Source organism: Populus trichocarpa, chromosome 6, assembly GCF_000002775.5.
Source record: "Populus trichocarpa isolate Nisqually-1 chromosome 6, P.trichocarpa_v4.1, whole genome shotgun sequence".
NCBI classification, from domain to species: domain Eukaryota; kingdom Viridiplantae; phylum Streptophyta; class Magnoliopsida; order Malpighiales; family Salicaceae; genus Populus; species Populus trichocarpa.
Genome location: NC_037290.2, coordinates 17,227,131 through 17,251,335, shown reverse-complemented (window position 1 = coordinate 17,251,335; position 24,205 = coordinate 17,227,131). Strand labels below are relative to the sequence as shown.

At 31.1% G+C, this 24,205-nt stretch overlaps 1 protein-coding gene across 2 annotated transcripts; it reads left to right on the top strand.

Moving 5' to 3' along the window:
* Nucleotides 1-11,876: 11,876 nt before the first annotated feature.
* Nucleotides 11,877-24,205, top strand: LOC18100519 (bifunctional dethiobiotin synthetase/7,8-diamino-pelargonic acid aminotransferase, mitochondrial). 2 transcript variants are annotated; one of them, XM_024604655.2, is made up of 14 exons: nt 11,877-12,718; nt 13,801-13,974; nt 14,127-14,388; nt 15,627-15,707; nt 17,264-17,384; nt 17,653-17,801; nt 18,633-18,727; nt 20,127-20,242; nt 20,332-20,478; nt 21,222-21,355; nt 21,504-21,635; nt 22,269-22,403; nt 22,996-23,108; nt 23,857-24,205. In XM_024604655.2, the coding sequence occupies exons 1-14, from the start codon at nt 12,003-12,005 to the stop codon at nt 24,044-24,046; spliced, it is 2,565 nt and encodes an 854-aa protein (XP_024460423.1). In that variant the 5' UTR covers nt 11,877-12,002; the 3' UTR covers nt 24,047-24,205. The 2 variants fall into 2 exon arrangements, with proteins under 2 accessions (XP_024460423.1, XP_024460424.1); XM_024604656.2 differs by having other exon boundaries at nt 11,878-12,718; nt 13,804-13,974.

Here is a 24,205-nt window from a genome sequence, read left to right as displayed (position 1 = left end):
TTCTTTAGCTTTGTAATTCAAATTAAATGTATTTTTGAATTCACTCGGGGACAGGAACTTTCATAGTTTAAGCACTTGAATATTTGTTAAGCCTTATCTGGTTTTAGATTTTGTGTATATCGGAAGTTTTTGCATTTGCACTAACTTGTCTGAGTCAGAACATTATCAAAGACAGACAAACAGACTTGATCAAGGCCTTCTCCATTTTTTTTCCTCCATTGCTCGAACCAGTTGAATACAACATGATCAAGAAAAATAATATTTTATGTACAATGCTTCAAAGATGCTTCATTCCTAAAAATCAAAGTATGATAACCCGGAGGGGTAGTTTAACTGGTTATGTTTTGGGTTTACTCCCTAATAGTTATGAGTTCGAGTCCCCTCATGGCCATTGAAAGTTTATATGGTTGTTAATTTCAAGACCCGTGAGATTGTCGAGGTACGCGCAAGCTGGCCCAAACACCCACGTTAATAAAAAAAGTACGTGAACAAAATTGCCTCTTCTTTTATTTAACAATTATTAGAAGAACATGAAATAAATAAAATAATTTGTAAAAAGAATTATATAACATATTCCAAGTTCTTAAAATCTACCTTTTGTTTTAAAATAACAAGCAAAAACAATATGATATTCTAGGACAATATTTTTAGAGCTAAGTGTTGCTTAAAGACATTACAAATAAAATACAACTCCACAATATTTATCCATTAGCTTTCATATTCTACAAAGCAATTAGTCTTTCTAATTCAGGATGAAGGATTGTATCCAAAACAATTTAGAAGAATATGAAACAAATAATTGAGATCAAGAAAATATTTACCATATTTATTGTAATGTTTTTGAACTCTCTTTACTCCAAAACCTTAAGTTAAAATAGATTAAAAAAATTAAGTTAATGTTATTTTAAATTATCATACATTAAAAAATAAAGTATATTTATTTGAATTCAGTATACACTAAGCTTCCTCTTGTATCGAATCTTTTCCACAAATTGAATCCAACGTTTGAGTGTATCTATAGGATTTGGATTTAATTGATATCCTTACTTTTGAAATAGATTTTAGTATTCCTGCCATAGGGAAAAAGATAAGGGATAAGCAAATAGAGTTTAATAATAAGATTATGTTTTCATTTGAGCAATTCAAAGGTTTTAAAAAATGATAATTAGTGTGGCGCTAAATTGATTCAAATATATATATATATATAAGGAAAAAAATCCTTTATCCGAAAGTAAAAAGATAATACTATTTAATTTTTAGCTAATTAAACATGGAATCACGAAACGAGGTAAAAAACAAAATAACAAAAACTGGTGTGAGTCAACCTAAAACAACACAAATGATATTTAATCTGGACATCATCAAAGGGCGAACTAGTCTGGATTAAACTGAAAAACTCATGTCTTAGGTCATGAGATCGGGATAATTCGATAGAGAAAGAAATTGAAGAAAATCACAAAGTTATTTTTTATATATATATAAAAAAAAACAATGTCGAACGATGATATCGAAAAAGAAAATAAGACAAAAAAAGATGTCAACCCCTGTTAACTTTTCAAACTTGTGACTTGAGTCATCAGATCGGAAGCACTATATATGAAAAAATCATGAAGCCCAATCTCTAGAAAATAAAATGTTGAAAGATGAAATTGAAAAAAAATTAAACAAAAAAATCCAAAATAAAAAATAGCAACTAAAAGAATGGGGGTTAAAATAGAAATAAGAAATAAATTAAAAGGCAACATCAAATTTTCACTTTGAGAGTTAAATTGAAAAGAATAAAACATTAACAAAAGAAAAAAAAAAGAATGCGGGCATAAATGAAAAAAAAAATAATACACTATCAACTTGGATTGAATGATGAAACTAAATACAATATATGTTTTACAAAAAGTTTAAGGAAAAATATAAGAAATCATAAGAACAAGGATTGAATTGAAAAGAGCAATACATAATAAAATATTGAACCTGTAGATTTTTTCAACATTTTTTTTTACATAAAAAAATAAAAGATGTAAATAAAAAACTTATGTATGCATCGAATTAAATAAATCACGAACTATTGTGTAAATAAATGAAAAAAAAGTTATCAGTAATAAATAAAAATATAATTGGAAAAATTGAGAGACAAACGTAGATCCAAATATTTAATATGACAACATGAATCATTTACCTGATTGTGTTTAATGAATTTGTTTATTAAAATCAATTTGTAATAGAAATCGTCACACACATAATTTTTTTGAATAAAATAAAAGAAAAAAAAATACTATGCAAGACTGAACATATTAAAAACATTATAATAAAATAAAAATTTAATCTATATAAGATATATAAAATATAGATGAATTGTACTAACCTCTTAAAAAAATAAACACATCCAATATAATAAAAAATAATCGTTATTTAAAAAAGCTAAATAACCCAAAAAAATCACAAAGAATGACTATTAATTAAAACATAAATTTAAAAATCATTTCAAAAAAGACATAAAAAGGTATTAATAAAAAAATCAAAATTTTTAAAAAAGAAATGAGATCAGGCGCTATTGGACTTGGTAAGCCAGCCCAAGTGCCTGGCCCAACAAGAAAGCGCCCGCGTGGGGCCTTTAATTTTTTTCTTAAGTTAATGGGGTGGATCTCATTCACCCTAATTGTTTGAAAAAAAAAACGATGTGTCATCTAGAGCTCCCCAGAATCCAACAACTGGTTAGTTGGAAAAATAGGGTTGCTATTTTTTTACTAAAAAATTCATTTTCAACCTATTTTTTTTTAATCCAAAACACCTAAAAAACACTATAGAAACCTTGTTAAATCAATCACGGGTCTTCAAAAACTCATAAAACAGCCCCAAAACCTGAAAGCAACTCGAAACTAAAAATCTTCCCGAGCTCAAATATATTTTTGTAGATGTTTTCAAGGAAAAACAACACCTAATCTTAACTCCCCTCATCACATGGCACCATTTGACACAAAAATAAATGGTTTTTTTCTTAAGTCATCGCCAACGACAATTTTCTCTCTCAATATTGGAATTCGCCAACCCCTTCTCTCTCATTCGTAAAAAAAAAACTGAAAAAAGAAAAAGAAAAATGAAGTTTGGTATCAAAATTGAATTTTTAAAAATTGAAGGGACTGGTTACCAAATAGCTAAAAAAGATAGGGAACTAAAATAAACTTTGCTAACCAATTTAAAAGATGTCACCTGTTTTACCTATTTTTTTTCACTTCAGTTCTCTGTCTTTCAATTCAACATTTCCTCCCAAAAACAAATATGTAATTTGGTTCTAATTTGAGCTGAAAATGACTCAATTGTGCAAAATTAAAGTTCAATAATCAAATTGAGCTATAGAAAAAAAGGAGGAGGGTGGTTGCGCTGCATGAGAGAGAGGGAGAAAGGTGGTGCTATGATTGGATTTTGTTGGGAGAGAGGGAGGAGGGAGACTATGATTTTATCAGGAAAAAGAAAAGAGGGTAGGGTGAGATTTTTAGGGATTTCATTGTAATCAGGGATAAAAAGAGTGGTAGAATTGTAATTTTTCTATATTGCTGACATGAATTTTTAATGACATGACAGAGTGATAAATGAGATCAAACTATAACCAATAGAGTATTACTAGTTACAGTTTAAGCAATATAAAACTACTTGGATATTGCATATGATATAGATATATTTCTATCAATAATAAATGACATACAACTAAATTTTTTTAAATTAGGTGGATATTATGATAATATTGTTTATTTATGATTTTGTTTTTCACTTTAATGTGCTAATATTTATATAAAGTTATATGATATGGTATACTAATCCTCAACATGGTAGGGCAACAAGAAATTGAGAAGATGTTTTGAATCATGCATTCTTATCCTTGAGAAACATCATTGAACATGTATTTAAAAGAAGTGTGGTAAAGAAGGTGAATAATTTTGTAGAATATGCCATTGTATATATATAAACATAAATAACTAATTAAAATATGAAATCATCTATCATATATAAAATTGCCTCTAGTTTAGTTTGGGGCGGGGGTAATGAACTCCTTGTAAACCAATTTATTAAATTAAACAAATCTTTGAAAACTATTTATTTAATTATATGAATTTTAAACATATTTAATCTTTAAATTAATATTTAAAAATAATACTATATTTTTAACCAAACACTTCAATAACAACTTTTTAGTAAACTATATATTTTATCAAACGTCTTTTTCTTTAACCACGACTATAATTATAGCTCCCAATGCTAAATAAATACTTAGTATTAATTCAAGTGGGTTTTTTTTTTCTTTTGGAAAATTAATTTAGATATGAAAGTGCAATTAATAATGGAGCTTATTTGTAAATGAATGTTTATCTTAGTGTTACGATTAATGAAATTAAAATATGAAAGGTTTTAACTTTTTACTTAAAAATATATATATATATATATATATATATATATATATATATATAAAGGGTCATGTTGGTGACATAAGGACCTATTGAAATTACAAGCAAACTATTAATTTCTTTTGGAGAATTTAATCGATTTCAAAATTGAAATACTCATATTCTCTTTATTAATTAGTGTGGTTTGTATTTACAGTTCTTCTCCCCTCCTCGAATCTTAACTAAATATATGAAGATATGATAACACAACTATTTTGATATTAGCTAAAATCAAAATGAAACAGAGAAATTGATATAGACACTTTGATTTCATTTTTTTAATGTAAATAAAAGAATATTTGATTTCATTTTTTTTTATTAAAAACTTTCAATAACTCTTTGATTTTGTATGATTACAATGTTTTTAATTCATGCTTTATTTTAAAATCATCAATTGATATTAACTTTTCATATCATCTATGAATATCAGTTTTTATAAAATAATTGTTAGTTTCATAATTTTTTCTATAAATATATATACAAATAATTTTTTTAGTGCACCACATTATGAAACATAAAACAAAAGGTACGTAATATGCTACATTTTATTTTTATAAATAATAATATCTTGAAGATAAATATGAGTTTTTCACCATTGCTATTAACAAAAGCCTAAAAGAGATTAGTAAAACACTATGAACTAATTAACACACAAAACACCAAGGATTGAAATAATGTTTTGACCTTTTGCCCTTCTTAACAATTTTGAACATGTTTGGAAGTGTAATAATTTTCATTTTCAGACGCTTTTTAAAAGTGTGTTTTTATTGAAAAATATCACATTAATGTTTTTTTTAATATTTTTTAATGATTTTATCGTACCCTTTACAAGAGAGCGATGTCACGGCAACCCTTCTCAGAAGGGTTAAGAGGTTGTTTGTTGGACAAGGAGTCGTCATCTAGTATTATAATTATTAGGAACTCTAAGATTCTAGGCAAGTGAATGGTTGCATAAAGAGAAGATATTAGAACTCTTAGTATGCCTTATTTGAAATAAGCTGCATTGTTTTTCTTTGTTTGTCGTTGCTATGGTCTGGTGGTGTTTCTATTTCTATTAGTGTGTCCATGATGGAGTTGCTATGATGAACACATCTTGATTTTACAAGTCAAGAACTTGGTCTGAAAGATCTCTAGAGAAAACAAGTGTATTCACAGTTTATTCACTCCAAATGAACCATAGCTAGAAATCCAAAGAGATTCAATGATTTTTATTTTTTCTCTTTTCTCTTTGGTATTTTCAGATGTTTATGATTCTTGTACCATGGGACATAGGTTAAAATATCTCTAATTATCATCGACTTCTTTCAAGACAAACTTGAAATTTTTAGATATTGCGTTATTTCAAATAATATTTCAGATAAAACTCGCAGTTTTTATCTTTATATTAGAAGTGAATGAGTTATATTACTCCTAATCATATTTTAGATATCAATCTTCATACAAGTTTTCTATCCTTATATTAAAAGTGAATAATAAATTATTATTCCTAATAATATTTTGGATATTAATAATTTTGTAGGTTTTTATCCTTATATTAAAAGTTAATAATATATTTCTTTGCCAAAAATAAATTTTTAATATTTTTAAAATATAAACCTAAATCCTTTAGTATTCTATAAACTGGTTGTAAAATCAATGCAATACTTTGTATTTTTAAACATGCAAAAACGTTTTTTGAGGTTTTTCTTAATTTTAAGACATGCTCCAATATTGTTTTTGGATTTTTGGCCACATGCAAGGAAACCTTTTATTTATTTATTTTTCAAAAAATATTTTTATTTTTTAAAGCTTTGTTTGGCAAAAACTTTTTTTTGTGAAATAAAATTGTCAAAATAGATCTAACGACGTGTTTGCCAAACACACCCTCAAGCCGAAAATTCCTTTATAAAAAAGGTTGAAAAAAACAAGGCCTTACACATCTGACCTAAATTTGACCCAATTAGATTGATTTGAATTCTTTGGTTCGACCATAAACCGAATAAAAAACCACTAGTTTGACCAGAAAAACAAACCAAAATCAAAACCCAAAATAGATCAAACTTGCAAAAAACACAAATGCACGGAATTTTTTGTCAAAGACATATCAAAACCAAAAAACACTCAAGAACACGAAGAACATCCTCAATAAACATCAATCAAAACCTAGACTAAATATGAACAAATAAAAAACATAGACATGTTGAAAATCAATCCTCGAACCATAATTAAGCATCAAACATCAACAATTATCTATCAATAATCATGATTTAATTAAAATAGGTTTCGATGCAAAAAAAAAAACTCTAGGATTAAAACTCAGAAAAAACAATTATTTATTTAAAGTAACCCTTGATTATTGATTAACCAAACCTCATAAAGTTGTTAGTGCAAAGAATTGGATCAAAACTGGTCCAAATCATAGAGCTAAGGCAATGTTCTTCTCAAGAACACTACCTATAAAACCTTGAAAATACAGAACAAGGTCCCAACCCAAAAACATGCATACCAAGCCCTAAAACCATGCTTCTTTTATTCACACAAACCACATTATCATTGTTACATATGATTGGATCAAAACAAGTAAAAAACAAAACACCACCTTCTCAAGATTGTGCATGAAGTTCCTAAAATCGAAACTGCAGCCCTATTGACAACCAACAAATGCATTAAATTTCAATCCAAAACTGACCCTTTAAACACTTGGGACTCAAAGCAAACTCAGGAACCAAGAGTATGCATTAACAACATTGAAAAAGACATTAAACACACACTACCACTTTTGGCAAATTCAAAAACTGCTATGTTTCATCAAATCTAAATATCTAAACATCTTCTAAAACATCTAACAATATTAATAAACAACCCCAAACAAGATTAAACGAAAAAAAATAACATTTTGTGCATTTATCGAAATTAAAACTAAAGACATTATAACACCAAAAAAAGTTCATAAACATTTTTAAACATGTAAAATAAGCTAGATGTGTATCTTATAGACATCACCTACTAGGTTAAAGAAAGTTTATACCTTCAAAGCTCACTAATTGTTGTTGCCCCTTTATGTTTTTCTTTTGAAACGTTTTTCTTTACCATACTCAAAGCTTAAGAAATCCTTATGCTTGAACCTTCACATTAATCTTTCTTATCAAGATTTTCCTACCCATTCTTCCTCTTTTTTCTCCTCTTTGCTTTGATTTTTCAGGGGGCATTTATAAGGTTTCAAGCTAGGACTTTAATCAAGTTTTGATCACGATTGATCAATGATTGTACCTTTTATCCAAATGGGAGGGTTTTAGGTATGTTTTAATAGCTAGAAACTTTGTACCTTGATGGTTTTGCAACAAACTTGATTTTTGAAGATTTTGGTGGTTTTGCTAACTTGGAAACCAAATAGTTGTTTCTAGCCTTCTGATCTTGAGGGAAAGATGTTCATCCCTTGATAAGAACCAACTTAGAAGGTTTAAGGTGTGAACACATGAAAAATCTCAAATTTTACTGATTTTGTTATGATTTCAGTCCCTGAAGCCACGCATTGTTTTAAATTTCTTTAATCAAGTCTCTAATTGCCCATCAAACGTCAATATTTATGCAATTAAGCCCTTGATTTGACAAAAGTAGCTTTTCAAAATTGCAATTCAACCCTCAAACTTCAAATTCTTTCAATTAAAGCTCAAATTGAATTCAAAAATCAATTTTCTTGTAATTAAACCCTCAATAAATTCAATTAAACTTTGAAAAAATAAAATTGAGTCCTTAAAAATTCAATTTTGTATTTTCCTTCCCAAATTTAATTTTCTAATTCAAGGGTTTTCACCAGTTCATATTGGATTGTTAATTTTTCCAAACTTGTATATTTTGATCCTCCCTGACCAATTTTTGGCAATCTTCTGGGTGTTCTTTATGTTCTCTCTATTGATGTATATATATTTTTAATTTTTTCAACTTTTTTTTAAAAATTATTTCCTTTTATTTTATTTTTTTTGTTTTTTCCCTTTTCTGATTTTTTGTATATTTATATGGAGCCTCGAAATAGATAACAACAATTTTGATATGCTGAAGTAAAAAATAAATAAAACTAAAAAAATCATATCGATGCATTTTCATAAAAAAAAAAATCAAATTAAAACGCAACTTGCACCATAATACCAAACACACACAAAACCCGAAGGCCTTGTTGATGAGGTAATTTGGTTTTTTTTCATATGGCTCATTAGTCATTATCAAAATGATTGGTACGAACCAATATTTGCATATTTGTTTTCAACACAATAACATTATTTAACCACCCTAAAAAGCAAAAAATATTAAATTTGCATTCACGAGCTTCTTCTTGTTTTCCTTTTATAAGCACAATGAAATGACAGAATAACCCTTATAATAAAATATCATTATGCTATCATGCATTGAATTTTTGTATTTCTTACTTTTTTTTTGTTGTATTCAAGTTGAAAAGGGGGCAATTTAGTATTTTAATAAATATAAAATATTATTTAAAAAAAGTGGTGGACACATGCATGTGTTATCATATGGAAGACACCCGTACCATTCAGGCGACATTCAAATCATCTCCGAGGCCTCTCCATCTCTAGGAGACACATGTGGTGAATAATTTTTCGGTTTGACGCCAATAACCTTTTCTTTTTTCTTTCTTTTCCCTCCCACTTGATTTTTATGCATGCTCCTCCAGTTTTTCAAAATAGTCGTTCAATTTGTTTTTCCTTTTAAGTTTGTTCCATGTTCTTTTGATTACTATTTTTTATTTGAAATAATTTAAAAAATTATATTTGTTTTTAAATTTCATCATCCATCGATTTTTGCATCTATAATATTTGGTCTTCATTCTTTTGATTGCTATTTTTGGTTTTTATTATCATTTTCTTGATTTATTTTATTTCTCAATTTCATCTCTCGTTATTTTATTTCATTTAATATTTATAATAGATTTGGTCCTCTTGATTTTTTTTTCTTGATTTTTTTTTCAATTTTGTACCTCATTGTTTTATATCATTTAGCTTTTATAGCAGATTTGGCCTTCATTTTTTTATTGATATTTTATTTATTTTTTTTATTTTTGATGATTGAGAATTTTGCTTTGTGATTTTTCCGGGTTCGCCTTCTATGGGGTAACCCAGTTTTATGACCTAAGTCATAAGTTTTGAAAATTAGCCTTATTTGACTCCGGCCTTTTTTAGGTTCTTTTTTTTTCAAATTGATTTTTTTTTTAATTTCATCATTTAACATTAGATTATTGAGCCTTTAATTTTTTGATTTTTGTTACTTTCTTTTCTATGAGATTACCTTGATTTCATATTTCGGGTCACATGTTAGTTAAGTTAATCTAGATTGACTTGAGTTTTTTTTGCAGTGTTTTTCTTAATCAATTTTTTTTTTCAGTTTCACATTTTATTATTTAGTTTGCTTGAGTGTTGACCTCCATTATTGTATTCAGTCTTTTTTGTACGGGGTTATCTCGACCTCATAATCAGGTTGCAAATTTGACATGTTGACCCGAGTCAGGTTTTTTGTTCTTTTTTAAAATTGTTCAATTCATTTTTCAATATTTGTTTCGCTGGTAATTGAACTTTATATATTTTTCAATTTTTATAAGTTTATCCCATTCACATTTAATTTTTGTTTTGTTATCAAATAAGATCATTGAGATATTTTAAAAATATTTAGGGATATATATTTTATAATATTGTAAAGTGTTCATTTTTTTATTAGTCATTGTTGTATTTTTAGTTTTTTTTATTGTTGTTATCTTTTTTATTTTAAAAATTATATTATTAAATTAATTAAATATATTGGATATATTCAAATCTTGCTCCTATAAAAATATTATTGTTGCATGAATATTCTTTTATCTTACCTTAAAAAATTTATCTCAGCTTACGTGATAGCACAAGCCATCCATCAAAGTAAAAAAACTAATTTGGTTAATAATCATACGAATCCACGTGATAACATTATTTTCTTGCTTGTATAACATGTATTTATGGTTTGTGTTTTTTGTATATTGTAGTTTGCATACTCGACCTCTAATAGATAAAGAAATGTGTTTCCTCTTTTTTTTAAGTTTGAGTCATAGAGTTAGTATCTAGTATAGTTAAAGCCTGTTTGATATTATAATAGCAGTTATTTTTTGAAAATGTTATTTGCTTGAAAATATATTGAAATATTTTTTTTTAAAAAATTCAATTTTGATACTAGCAAATTAAAATAATTTAAAAACACACACATAAAAAAGATAATTTATAGCAATTTGTTTTTTAATTTTTTGCAAATATACTTTCTGAATGCTAAAACAAACATGATCTTATTAGGCTTGGCTCAAGATGCGGATCAAGGGTTGACCAGTCAACCTGAGTCAAACCCAAAATAACATTCTTTTTGATAAAAAATAAAAATAAAAATGATATTATTATGGATAAAAATTTAAAAATTTCTTAGAATTAATCTTTCAAATCAAATAAATCATAAATTGATCTGCCACTCAATCGAGTTTAATTTAAGTATGTTTGGGAATGCGGTGCAAACTGAGTCTCACCTCTTTTCTGCGTTGGAAACACAATATTTGAAAAGTAAGAATTCCTTGCTTTTTTTGCACTGTTCACGTTAATTGCACTGTTCAATGAACAGTGCAATTAACATGGACAGTGCATAGTGATGCACTGTTCACTTAAAAAATAGTGAACAGTGCAATTCTCTTGCACTGTTCACTTGCATTGCGTGGACTTTTTTTTTTTAGTGTGTTAATTTTTTTAACATTTAAAAAAAAAAAAACTAGTTTAGAGTGAATTTTATACAGATAATATTTTATCTAATTTTATTACACGCTAAAAAATTATGGAAACTGTAGTTCTTGTCGGATGTATTTCGTACGTAATGGAATTATAAATGGTTTAATGGAATAATAAAAAATATTTTATATAAAGTATGATTTATTTCATGATATAATAGCAATAGTTAAATCCATAATATTTAAATTAAAAATCATCAATATTAATATATATTTTTTTAAATTATTTTATAACCTCAATTTTAAAAGAATTCTTAACCAAACACATTAAACTACTTTTTATTCAATCTTAATTTCAACCACAGTTTTAACCAAACACCTATTTTTTCAAACCAACTTCAACTAAAAATACTTTTTATAAAACAACTTTTTTCAAACCATAACAACAACAGCTACCGCAATACCAAACATACCCTTAAACAGTTAATTAACATCTACCCCTCTTTAAGCCAATCATTAAGCCGAGTTTAATTAATATAATATTATAGAGAATTGTTTTTTTTGACACAGGCTAAAAATACTCGTGTTTTAATTATATCTTCTATCCGTTTTGTCGGGGAAAAAATGAAGTTGGTAAGGGAGCCACCGAACCTAATCATTGTCTAGCACGTGACGGAACCAACATTTTTACTTACCTTCCCTTGAAAAGTCAGTCACTGACTCACTGTCCACAACCCGCCCCCAACTTACCCTCCACATTTAAAATTTTGATACGCCCCGAAGCCGTTACATCACTCTCTAGGCTCCTCCTTAACTCCACCCTCTAGGGTTTCTCTACCTCACCAGTAGCCATGCTCTTCCTCCACCTCCGCAGTAGCCGCCACCACTCTCACCTCCGCATCCACATCAAATTCCTCTCCACAATTTCCTCACAGCATTTGCACCTCCCACTCTCCTTCCCAACCTACATGATATGGGGCTCCAACACTTCCCTCGGCAAAACCCTAATTTCCACCGGCCTCGCCTCTTCCTTCCTCCTCTCCCCCCGTACCACCAACAAAACCCCCAAATTCGTCTACCTCAAACCAATCCAAACCGGTTTCCCTTCCGATTCCGATTCTCATTTCGTCTTTTCTAAACTCTCCTCCCTCGCTTCACTCCGTTCCTCTCCTCTCTCTCTCTCTGCCTCCAATTCCGTCCTCAATTCCTCCCTTTCCGCTGCCAGTTCCCTCTTTGGCGACGATTCTAAGACCAAGGGTCGGAACTTAGGGATTTATAATTTGAATTTCACTGAGGAGAACAGGTTTGTGAAAGATGGGGTTAATGTGGTTTCGGAGTTGGTTTGTGAAACTTTGTATGCATGGAAGGAGGCTGTTTCGCCGCACTTGGCAGCAGAGAAGGAGAATGGAGTTGTGGAGGATTCTTTAGTGTTGGAGACTTTAGAGAAGTGTTTGAGAAAAGAAGAGGATAGAAAGGTTGAGGAAATGGATGTTTTTTGCGTGGTTGAGACTGCTGGTGGCGTTGCGAGTCCAGGTCCGTCTGGGACCTTACAATGTGACTTGTACCGGTATGTGGTCATTCTCTCCTGTTAATGAATGTTAATTGTCAATTGCTGCTTATAGGATTAACTAACATTTGATTATTAAATTGGGAATCAGGTTTTTGTTCATCGTTTTACAATTGATGTTCTCGGTTCTTTGTTTGACTTTATAATTGAAGACTGGACTTCCTTGATGTTATTTTTACATGTTGATCTTACTTACACAAAAGACTATTTGTGGGCTTTTAATCTTTTTGTCCAGTAAAGATCTAAGGTACCCTTGAAAGTTGGTTTGGTAGTAATGTAACTAAATGAGAAGTGGAGAGGGAGTAAGGTCTTGAATTCAAGTCCTACTCTTACCACCCAAAGAACAAAAAATAAATAAATAAAAAAGTACCCAGCAATAAGCTGGCAGTGAATATGAACATCTTGCTTGGTGATTGTGTCTGTTCTTTTCCTAGGAACCTGAATATACGTGATACTTATTCATTTGAGGTCTGTGCTTTTGCAAAAAAGTGACAATTTAATCTTTTGGTATTTGGTATGTGCATTTGATGTCTCATAGAGAATAAATGGTATGATGGAAGGAATGAAAAGAAGTTATGTAATCAACCAATGATAGTTGGGACAAAAAGTTGGTTGAGTTGAATTTGTGCATTTTTTATCTTACAGGATATGTGACAGAACAGAACACAGGGAATGAATTCTGAAGTCAACCAAACTAATTTGGGACTAAAACTTAGTTGAGTTGATTGCTTTCATTTTGTGTCTCACGGAGAATATGCATTAGATAGGACACAAGTAAAGGAAGAAAGCTTGTATTCATTTTCTTTTCATCTGTTTTTTGGAGCTTCGTTTACATGGCAGAAATGAACTGGTTTTAGTGAGATTTGCGTGTTTTGTGGCAATGATTTTGGCAACAGTTTACACCTATGTTATCACTGTGCTTGCCTGGATGCAGAATTGCATATCTCAGTTATCTTACAAAAGGACAGCCTTAAATATATTCCAAGTCCAACAGTCACTCAACGACATTAACATTGTTGACGGTGTTGCATGGATAGATAAAATATCATATTAATATTCTCCTTCTTTGTGATGTATGTTAGCAGGCCTTTTCGCTTACCTGGTGTTCTTATGGGAGACGGCAGGCTAGGTGGTATTTCTGGAACCATTTCAGCTTATGAGAGTTTAAAACTTCGAGGGTATGATATTGTTGCTGTTGTTTTGGAAGATCATGGCCTTGTTAATGAGGTGCCATTATTGTCATATTTGCGAAATAGGTAATTTAATCATTCTTCTTCTTCTGACTTGGATAATTTTGAATCAATTATTTGACTGCAATCTTGTTATGCATTTGATGCCTACATAATTGGAATATCACTTGGTATATTTAAATTGATTTTTGTTCCCATTTTCTCTTGTATTTTTCTAGGGTTCCTGTAATTGTGCTTCCACCTGTGCCACAAGATATGTCAAATGACTTGGTGGAATGGTTTGGTGATTCTGATGAAGCATTTAATTCTCTAAAGGAAATAATGATATCAGCTTTTTCAGAAAGAATTCTGAGACTGAATGACATGGCAAAAAAGGCAGTACACACTTTGTGGTGGCCGTTTACTCAGCACAAACTGGTACCAGAAGAGGCTGTTACTGTTATTGATTCAAGATGTGGCGAGAACTTTGCCATTTACAAGGTTAGTGTTGCCAAAAAAGGCGTCACTCACTAATGTACTTGAAATTATATTATGGAATGCCCTTTTTTCTTCTTGATCCCCTGCCGCTAAAAAAAAATATTTGCTTAGGGTTTCTGTTTTCTTCTTTTCTCTCATAGAAATAGTTGCAATTGATTTTAACTAAGGCCTCGTTTGTTTGTCACAAAGTAGTTTTTTTTTAGAAATGGTTTCCATGGAAAATAGATTCCTGGAAAGTGTATTATTTTTCAATGTTTGGAAAGTGTCATGTAAAATATGTTGGAAAACATTTTCCAGTGCTTGGTTATGCCTTGAAAAATGAGCTGTAAAATCACTTATTAATGTTTTTTTTTTCAAGTTTATTTAACATATATAGAATATTAAATGTAGCTATTTAATCCACTTACAATAAAAGTTTAATCCACTTACAATAAAAGAATAATATATAAAAAGTGTAATGGTGAAAAAAAAGAATTTACTATATTATATATTTATATATAGTTTATTTTATAAAATGTATACATATAATAGAAATACTTTAAATATAATATTATAGAAATATAACCTCTTTAAATATTTTTTAAGTAAAATCTATTAACATGTTTAGTTATATAATGAAAAATGAGCTAGAAATCATTTTCTAGTGTTTGGACATATCAAAGAAAATAAGTTGAAAAATAATACATTTTGAGTTATTAAATTTTTAAAATAGTAGAATTTTTATTTTTATCAAATATTGTTTTGGTGTTTAGAGAACATTGAAAATAAATTTCTTTTCTATGGTATTCTAATTTTATAACACAATTTATATGATTTAAAATGTATGATTATTGTATAATATAACATGTTTTATATTTGAATGTATTTTCAAGCAATATTATTTACATTAAAGTATTATATGCACTAATACATCAAATTATACATTAATATATCTTAATATCTTATTTCCGATATAAATATATTAGTAATTTTTTTTAATAATATTATATTTTAAAGTATTTTATTAAAATATTATTGTTCACACAAATGTACACACGCGCACACACAAACACACACACACACACACATATATATAGAACACTTTCCAGCAAACAAACAAGGCGTAAGTGAATAAATTTCAATTTGCTAACAAATAATGCAATTGTTTGCTATATACAAATGTTCTCACCTTTCTTGTTAGAATTATTTTCTGATGTAAAGTAGCTATTTCTCTATGCTTCTAAAGTTCATAGAATTTTCAGGTCCAAGGCAATCAGTTTATTACTCAACAATTTGATGGATGCGCTAGCTGGTGGACCCAAGGACCTGATGCTACTCTGCAGGTCAACTTTATGGCAAATAACTGCTTTTCTATTCTTGTTACACATTCCTATCTAATCATGTTGTAATTACTGATCTTTTCAGTATTGCATGCTTCATTAGAATATGTCAATTATTTTAAGGGTGAGAAATGCTATTTCAAAAGAAAAAACAAGAATAAGTTACAAGAATATCATGAGCCACTTGATTATAGGATCAATCAATGAGTTCCAAATTATTCTTATGATCCACTGGCATACAATTCTCTTGCAATCTGTTCTTGTGTTTTTTTGGGGAACTAGCCTTTCTTATAGGGTCCTTCGACAGCCAGAATCCACATTTAGAAACTGCTTTTGAATCTTTGTTTCTGACGTTTCTTTTCTATTCTAAATACCAATTTCATCTACTTGCATGTTAATTGCTTGTTCAAAAGATGCATTTTTTCTTTTGGCATATTGATTTAGTTAGTTCAATTGATGCTCATGCACCTGTGTGACATCGGGATAGAATTTTGTATTCTTAATGGCAAGCTTGTTTGCTGTGGGTGTGGAGTGCCATTTAATATGCACTCAAAACTATTAGCAAATTTAGCTGTAAGTAACAAGACAGATTACAAGCTAATTACTTTTTAAACAAAAATTAACATTAAAAATGAAACAATTTTATGTACAAGCAAGTAAGAAGAAATTCTGTTAATTTGAATCTGCTTAGCTTAAGGGATATTGTTGCTGGAGTAATAGATAATGGAACTGGAGAGTTTGTTTTCATTTGCAGCTATATCGGCCTTTTAAAATATTTAAGAAGTGAAGTTATTGGTGCATTTAGATTTGGCTATTCTGGAAATGATTTTGTAGGTTCATATTTATATGCATATTATTTCTACCATTTGAATTATTGTTGTTCTTTTCCTTTCTGTTGCTGGAAGTCAATGCTTTCTGCAAAGTGTAGAAAAATCTATTTTAATGAATGTAGTGGAAGTTCCTTGAGGATTTCTGAAAGTCTTTCTGTACACAGGATTCTTTTAACTGTTTCTCTGGATTATTGGGAACTTTTTTTTTCTGGATCTGACCCTCCCCTCATTTGCCAATTAATGGATGATGAGTTTATTAGGAACAACCCGAGGAACACACAACAGGATTATTAAAATGTGTGGTATCTACCGACTTGTGTTAGGGTTGCATTTTTTCTTAATTATTGAGTCCCCTGCTTTTAAATAAGCTATCCTGTTCAGAAGGTCCTCTTTCCAATCAAACGATGGGTTGCACTGTATAACTGTAACATAAAAAGTTATACTATAACTAAACAAGTATTAATAGCCCAGAAGCATGTCTTATGACAGGTTTCTCTTCTTAGGCAAAATCCACTCTTATAAATTTCATATGGCAACAAAGTACCATGGGACCCGCTGCTCTGTCAGTGTAGGTTATGGTGAACCATGCTCACCTAGTAATTTCACAAATGCTAGAGATTTTACCATATGCCTCCCAAACTATCTTCTCTCATTAATGTTCACTTTTCTGCACCATTTGGTCACTTTTCTGAAGTTCTTTAATGTGGTTACTTGTTTAGGTGGTTTCAGACTGAGCTTGCTAGAGAGATGGGTTATACTGCTGCAAGATATGGTCATGTAATGTTTCCAGAGAATGTTTATGAGCCGGCGTTGGAATGTGCAGAGCTTTTGCTTGAGGGTGTGGGTAAAGGTTAGTATTTTTCTCCTGCCGTTTGATGTTTTTTCAAGCATTTTAACTGGCATAATGTAATTAATTTTTTCATGTCGAATAGCACTTGCTTAATTAACAAGAACATAACATTTCTTATGTGCCTGGTGTTTCAGATGTGATAAGTGGTTTTTTTTTAATCATCTATGGCGTAAAGTTATAACTTTTAAAATGCATTAAAGTTATCCATTTTGAACTTCTTCAAAACTATCTTCTTCCCAACTTATCATGTACGTTTGTACTTTTGCAGGGTGGGCTTCAAGGACATACTATTCAGATAATGGATCAACGGCAATTGAAATTGCTCTCAAAATGGCATTTCGCAAATTTTCCTTTGATAATGGACTCCTTTTAGATTTTTCCAACAATAACAGAACTGACAAATCTGTCCAACTAAAGGTGAACTTAAATAATCCTTACATTTTTCAGCTTAACATTTCAGACATTGTTTCTTAAAAAATGCAAGAAATTCTGGTTTCAGAAAAAAAATGGTTATTTCTGAGGTTACTGATTTTCTTTCCCAAGTAGGTTAAATTTCTTTTCTTTCTGATTATTAGTTGCTAGTGGGGATGTTTTAAACAATGGTCATACTTGCACCTCAATTTACCTTGAATCCAGCAGTTGTAGAGTGAGTCCTTTAAGTATATTTTTGTCAAAAATGAAAACAGTCTAGGTAAATAGTAGTTGAGCAAGTGACGTTGAAATCTGACCATTGTCCATGCTGGGTGCTTTACAAGTTTAAACTTAGTTCTCCAACTTTACTGGTTATAAGACAGTTTTTTATTTTAAAATGTAGCTTAACACTAGGGCACTTTTTATATATAGATAATTCCAGGGTGACAATCACACCATGTTAGATTGTTCTGTAGTCTACTTAATATAACTACTTTTATTAACACATGCACAATTTTGGAATATGGTTAAAGCTCAGTAATTGAAACATGCATGTTTGTGCATTGAATGCTGTTTTTTTTTAAATTTTTTTTTTTCCATATCTGTTTGTATGTGGTAAGTAAAACATTATTTATTTCAAAAGTAAAACTCAAGTACCATTGGTCTGTCTTGACACTGCCTTTGATAAGATTGGCTGAATTGTCTTTGTATAGCCTATGTGTCTTTCTACATGATAATTATTACAAATCTAAAGCATGAACCATTATGTACCTTTTTCATTCAGGATGAGGTTTCTTCCAAACAGTTGCTGGTAACTAAGGTGTGGTTTTATTTCAGGTATTGGCTCTCAAAGGATCTTATCATGGTGACACTTTGGGTGCGATGGAAGCTCAAGCACCATCATCTTATACAGGCTTCCTCCAACAGCCATGGTAGGGAATATTTTGGTGCTAGAAGCACAATTTTATGATGAATAAAACTATTTTAATTAAGAAGTTTTATTTTTTGGGGCCATGCTTTACTAATTAGTGCTCTTGCACAAGGAAATCTCATTGATGCTGAAACCAATCATTTAGGATTGAAAAATTATAGGGTGATGAGCAAAATGGAAGTAATTATCTCAAGACTAGGCTTATTTGTGAGAATTCACGCGCAATGAAATAGCTTCTATGCATGAGTTCCATATCATTGTTTTAAAAAACATAGCTCTTAAATTACTATATCATTCTGAGACTTTTGGATTGCTCTGATGTATATCCTAGTTGGTTTTCTCCATTGCCTCATAGAAATTAGTGAGTAAGACAAAACAAGGGAATTGAGTTGGGTTGGAATTCTCTTGGTAAGGATAGTGCTTGCATATTATGCAACTTGTAATATAAATGATAACTTCAGTCACAGAAATGGAAATTATTCAAGACTGCTTTGACACAAGTGGGCAGAATATGAGTGCCCCTGGCAAAGCTTGAGTTGGTTCATGTCAATGAGTGATGGTTTTTCAGCTGTTGTCAATGCGGAAAAGAGTGACTGATCACTCTGTGAGGGCCTGTTGATTAGATTAGCTGAAATGTGTAGTGGATTGTTAGCATAACTAATTGGGAGGTAAATGTTGAGTTTGTGTGCTGATAGTTTGGTGCTTTGGGTCAACAGTGGTTTCAGCAACCTGGTTTGGTTGTTGCCCTGCATTGAACTCTGAAAATCATCAATGTAGGAAGATAGTAATTCAGAGTAGATAGCGCAGATCATGTGGTGGTGGGTGATGGCATTGATACTTTGAAGTGGCTGTAATATTGATGCCTATATAGTGGTTATTGTTTTTTCTTTTGGCTTTTTAAGTCGAGAGGGGGATCTGATGATGTGGATTCAAGGAATTTTTGTAATTGAAGTGGCTGTAATTGTATGCCTATATAACTTAGCATTTTGTTGTTTCTTTAAGTTCTAGTTGGATCTAGAACTTGCATTTTTTTATACTTGAATATTAGATGCGAATGTTGTGTGGAACAAGAAGAAATTCAGTTTTTGGAAATGTAATGTTTATGCTAGGAAAACCTGTTAATGAAACATGAAATAGGGAGTTGGAGCAAATTAGCAAAGTACCTATTGAAAATTTGGCTAGCGGTTCCAAATTCCTTGCTTTAGGCTCAATGCCTTGTAGATCCTTCTATAATTATTTTGGTCTCAAAATTGTACCTGGTTCTATAGGAATCAGGCATCAAATTCACCTCAATGTGCTCTTTTATTTTTTTACATTGACTTTATGTGCTCAAGAAAAAAAAAGACGGTCAATTATCAGTGAATTAATTTATCTTTTACTTACCTCACGCATGTTCACAGGTACACAGGAAGAGGGCTTTTTCTAGACCCTCCTACAGTGTCTATGTCCAATAATAAATGGAATCTTTCTTTACCTGAGGGAATGCATTGTGAAAATATGATTAAGAAAGACATGAGTAAGCAAACTTTTGAAATGTACTTTTTAAATTTTTATGTTGGCTGCTGTTATTTTCTATTGCTTCCTGATATGCACTGACATTTACAGACTTCAGCACTCGTGATGAAATATTTGACAAGAGCAGGGACAAATCAGATCTCACAGGAGTTTATTCCTCATATATATCGCAGAAATTATTACAATACCCCGGATTAAAAGAATCTATCCATGTTGGAGCGTTGATTATCGAACCAGGCAAGAGAATTATTATTACAATACCCTGGATTAAAAGAATCTGTCCCGTTGTGGCCAATTTTGTTTTGTTGATGTTTTTTTGTTAACTTCATCTTTGAGGTCTCTTGCTTCAGAAGTCAATTGATGATTTCTTGATATCTTATTTCATTTCTTATTGTTGAAAAGGATGTGTGGCATCGTAAAAGAATTTACCTTGAGTTTCAGCGGCTCTAGTAATTTCCTGTACTAGTGGATGTTGTCTGGATAAGACAACCCTTCATCAGCATTGTTAACCTGAATTATGCGAATCATCCAAGAGTCTTCTAATGATTTTTGTATTGTGCAAGTCCTTCAAAAACTTTATGGTGTGTATGAAAACATTTGGAAACTTAAATCCTTCAGAATACTTTATTCCCTTGGCCTGGTCACTTTTTAAGGGGCCTTTGATTTTAGGCAAACAGTGTTTCCAAATTTTCTTTTATGTTGACTCCCCAGCATTTCATTCAGTTGGTTTGGAACTTAATATCCAAGACTTAAATGCATGCACTCACACTCTTGCTAGTCGTTTGAGTCTTGTATTTACCTTGCAACAAATCTCTATATAATCAAAACTCCTACTTAATAGGAACTGTGAATGCCTGGTCTTTCCTGTGGCCTGTGCGCGAGTGCAATTTTTATGGAAATAGTTCTGGGTTTGATGAAATTATGAATTTCAATATGGTTTTAAATGGTCTTTGCCTAATTGGCTTGATACTATTTTGCAGTTATCCAAGGTGCTGGTGGAATGCTTATGATTGATCCACTTTTCCAAAGGGTGCTTGTAAGTGAGTGCCGAAGTAGAAATATTCCAGTTATATTTGATGAAGTTTTCACAGGTTTCTGGCGTCTTGGAACAGAGGTTGGTATCCCTTGCATCTCATTCTCATTTGTTCTTCTCTTGTTCTTTCTGCTTTCCATGTTACTTTCATTCAATATAATAGAAGTGTTGAATTACATACATTTCATCTACTTTCTTGAAAGTGTCCTTATTGTCCCTCCTTTTACAGTCTGCAGCAGAACTACTTGGTTGTCTACCTGATATAGCCTGCTTTGCAAAGCTGATGACTGGCGGGGTTATACCCTTGGCTGCAACATTGGCCTCAGATGCAGTTTTTGATTCTTTTCTTGGAGAATCAAAGGTGATGTATAGCTGTGGGTTTGTTTGATTCTAAGGACACCTATGCTTGCTTTTGAAGTTGACCAAGTGAATTTTTGAGATTATTATAGTGGTTTTTCATTTCGCTCACTATTGTTATTCCTCATTGCATTAACTCACAATACAGACAAGAGGATCAGAGGCTACATGGGGAAGTGGCTTCTTTGAATCGACTTTCTCATTCCTACTCGATTATTTCCTTGATATCATAGATGAAATCTTAGTTGATGTTTACTTCAATTTTTGCCAAAGTAGAACCATATTACCATTTGATTTTTTTACTTTCTGTGGCTCAAACTTTTCAACTAGCATAATGAGTTTAGGTTCCGAAGATTTGTTCTTGGAATAACATGCTAGTTAATTCAATCTGAAGTTTAAGCAGTCTGAGTTTATTGCATTTTGAGTTACAAGGTTTTTCATGTGGTTGTGAAAGTAAAATTTGTGATCAAGAATTTTTGATATTTTCTTCAACAACCAACTTTCAAATTCAAATATTCATTCCTATCTGTATCCTTCATTTATTTATGGATGTCTTTCCTAAACAATTCTGTACTGTGTGATCTAGAGTCTAGACTGTATAAAGAAACTGCTTACATTTATTTGTTTCTGGCTGTAGCTCAAAGCCCTTTTGCACGGACACTCATACTCTGCTCATGCTATGGGGTGCTCGGCAGCTGCTACATCAATTAAATGGTTTAAGGATCCTCAAACAAACCATAATATTATTTCTGGGCGAAGATTGCTTAGGGAGGTGTGTATAATTCATTTTTTTTGTTTCCTCATTGCATATCAGTTTCCAGAAGTTGATGTCTGACAGTTTCCACAATCTGAAATATATATGACAGCATGCCTTGGTTGTGATACTGGCATAGTTGCCATTCCTAAACCAAAACCTTAGGCAGGAAGCATTCCATGCTCTCATTTCAAACTCAACATGTGAATTGAAATTTCAGAATCTGATGTGGTTCAAAATGTCAGCAATTATTCAAACCTTTAAGATCTGACATGTAGAATTTTAATGTTATACTATCTCAACAATTGTGGTATTGGGAAAAAAAATATTTGACCTACTTCTAGTACAGTCTTATAGGACTTCCCTCCTCAGCACCATAGTCATTTTCAAATGCTTTACATTACCATTGAAATATTAGCTGGACTTTCTTTGTCCTTTGATTGGTTGGGCACAGTAATCTGCATTTTTCCCCCTTCAGTTTTCTTATTGATACACCAGAAACAGGTTATGTTTCAATCTGTTCAAAGCTAATTTTTCCCAATGATGAAATAATGGTGATCTCCATGTCATTAATGAATTTCATCCAATATTTTGCATTTAATGCTTGCAGTTATGGAATGCGGAACTGGTGCAACAGATCTCATCACATCCTTCGGTTGAAAGAGTGATAGCATTAGGAACTCTTTTTGCTCTAGAACTAAGAGCAGAAGGGCATAATGTCGGGTATGGTCACATTCAATTACTTCTATGCCACTTTTTGGACATGAATGACTTTCACAGTTATCCAACAGCTGTGGTTCAGGGTATTAAAATGTATATATTTGTTCAGCTTGTATTGAGATTGGGTCTCAATGTTTCCAACTAGTGGAAGCATGAAACTTCGTTATAGCAATTTTATCCTCCAAAAAATGATTCCTACATGGAAATTCAACCATTTAATGCTCCAAGTAAATGGTGATTTTTGCATGATATTTCAACCACTCCATGCAGTCCATGTTTGATGCTATGATCTTCCTTCTTGTCGAAGACCATTGTGTCTGGGTTCACGCTTAAATGAATTAGCTATACTTCTGAGAATACTTGGCGTTTCTGACACTTGGCCTTAACCAATTAGGGTTGCCTGACACTTGGGCTTTACAATTGTGTTCAGCCACGGCCACATTTGTATAGCAGGTAGCATGAATATCATCTTTAGTTGCATCGGTAGTGTTTGAAGTCACAAGGTGTCATGCATTTAGTTCATGATTATCCTTTGTTTTTATTAGTTTCAGTCCTACTGGATATCTTCCATGCTGAACACTATTAATTATCTTGTATGGTTATGTGCCAAGGTATGCAGCTTTTTTTCTCTCCTCTGAATCTATTTCCATATCCCCTTGTAGTGACCTCATCAGAATCATCAAAATCATGGTACTTTTTTCTTTCTAGGCTGAAACTTGATGATTCTCTGAAAGCCAGTGAATTTTTTTAGGTACGCATCCCTCTATGCCCGCTCTCTTCTTCAGAAGCTCCGTGAAGATGGTGTTTACATGAGGCCTTTGGGCAATGTCATATATCTCATGTGTGGGCCATGCACATCTCCTGAGATCTGCACAAGCCTACTCATTAAACTTTACACGAGACTTGAAGAGTTCTCCCAGGTACAGCAGGCTTCCTGCTAATTATGAAAGTCTAGTTAATGTTTTTTTCTCTTAACAAATAATGAATGAGGATCGATATAAATAATGATTGTGATACTAATTTAATAATTTTCTCTTGTCAATTGATATGGCACCTTATGCTAGGTGTTGAATTAATGAGAAATATTATTAAATCTTAAA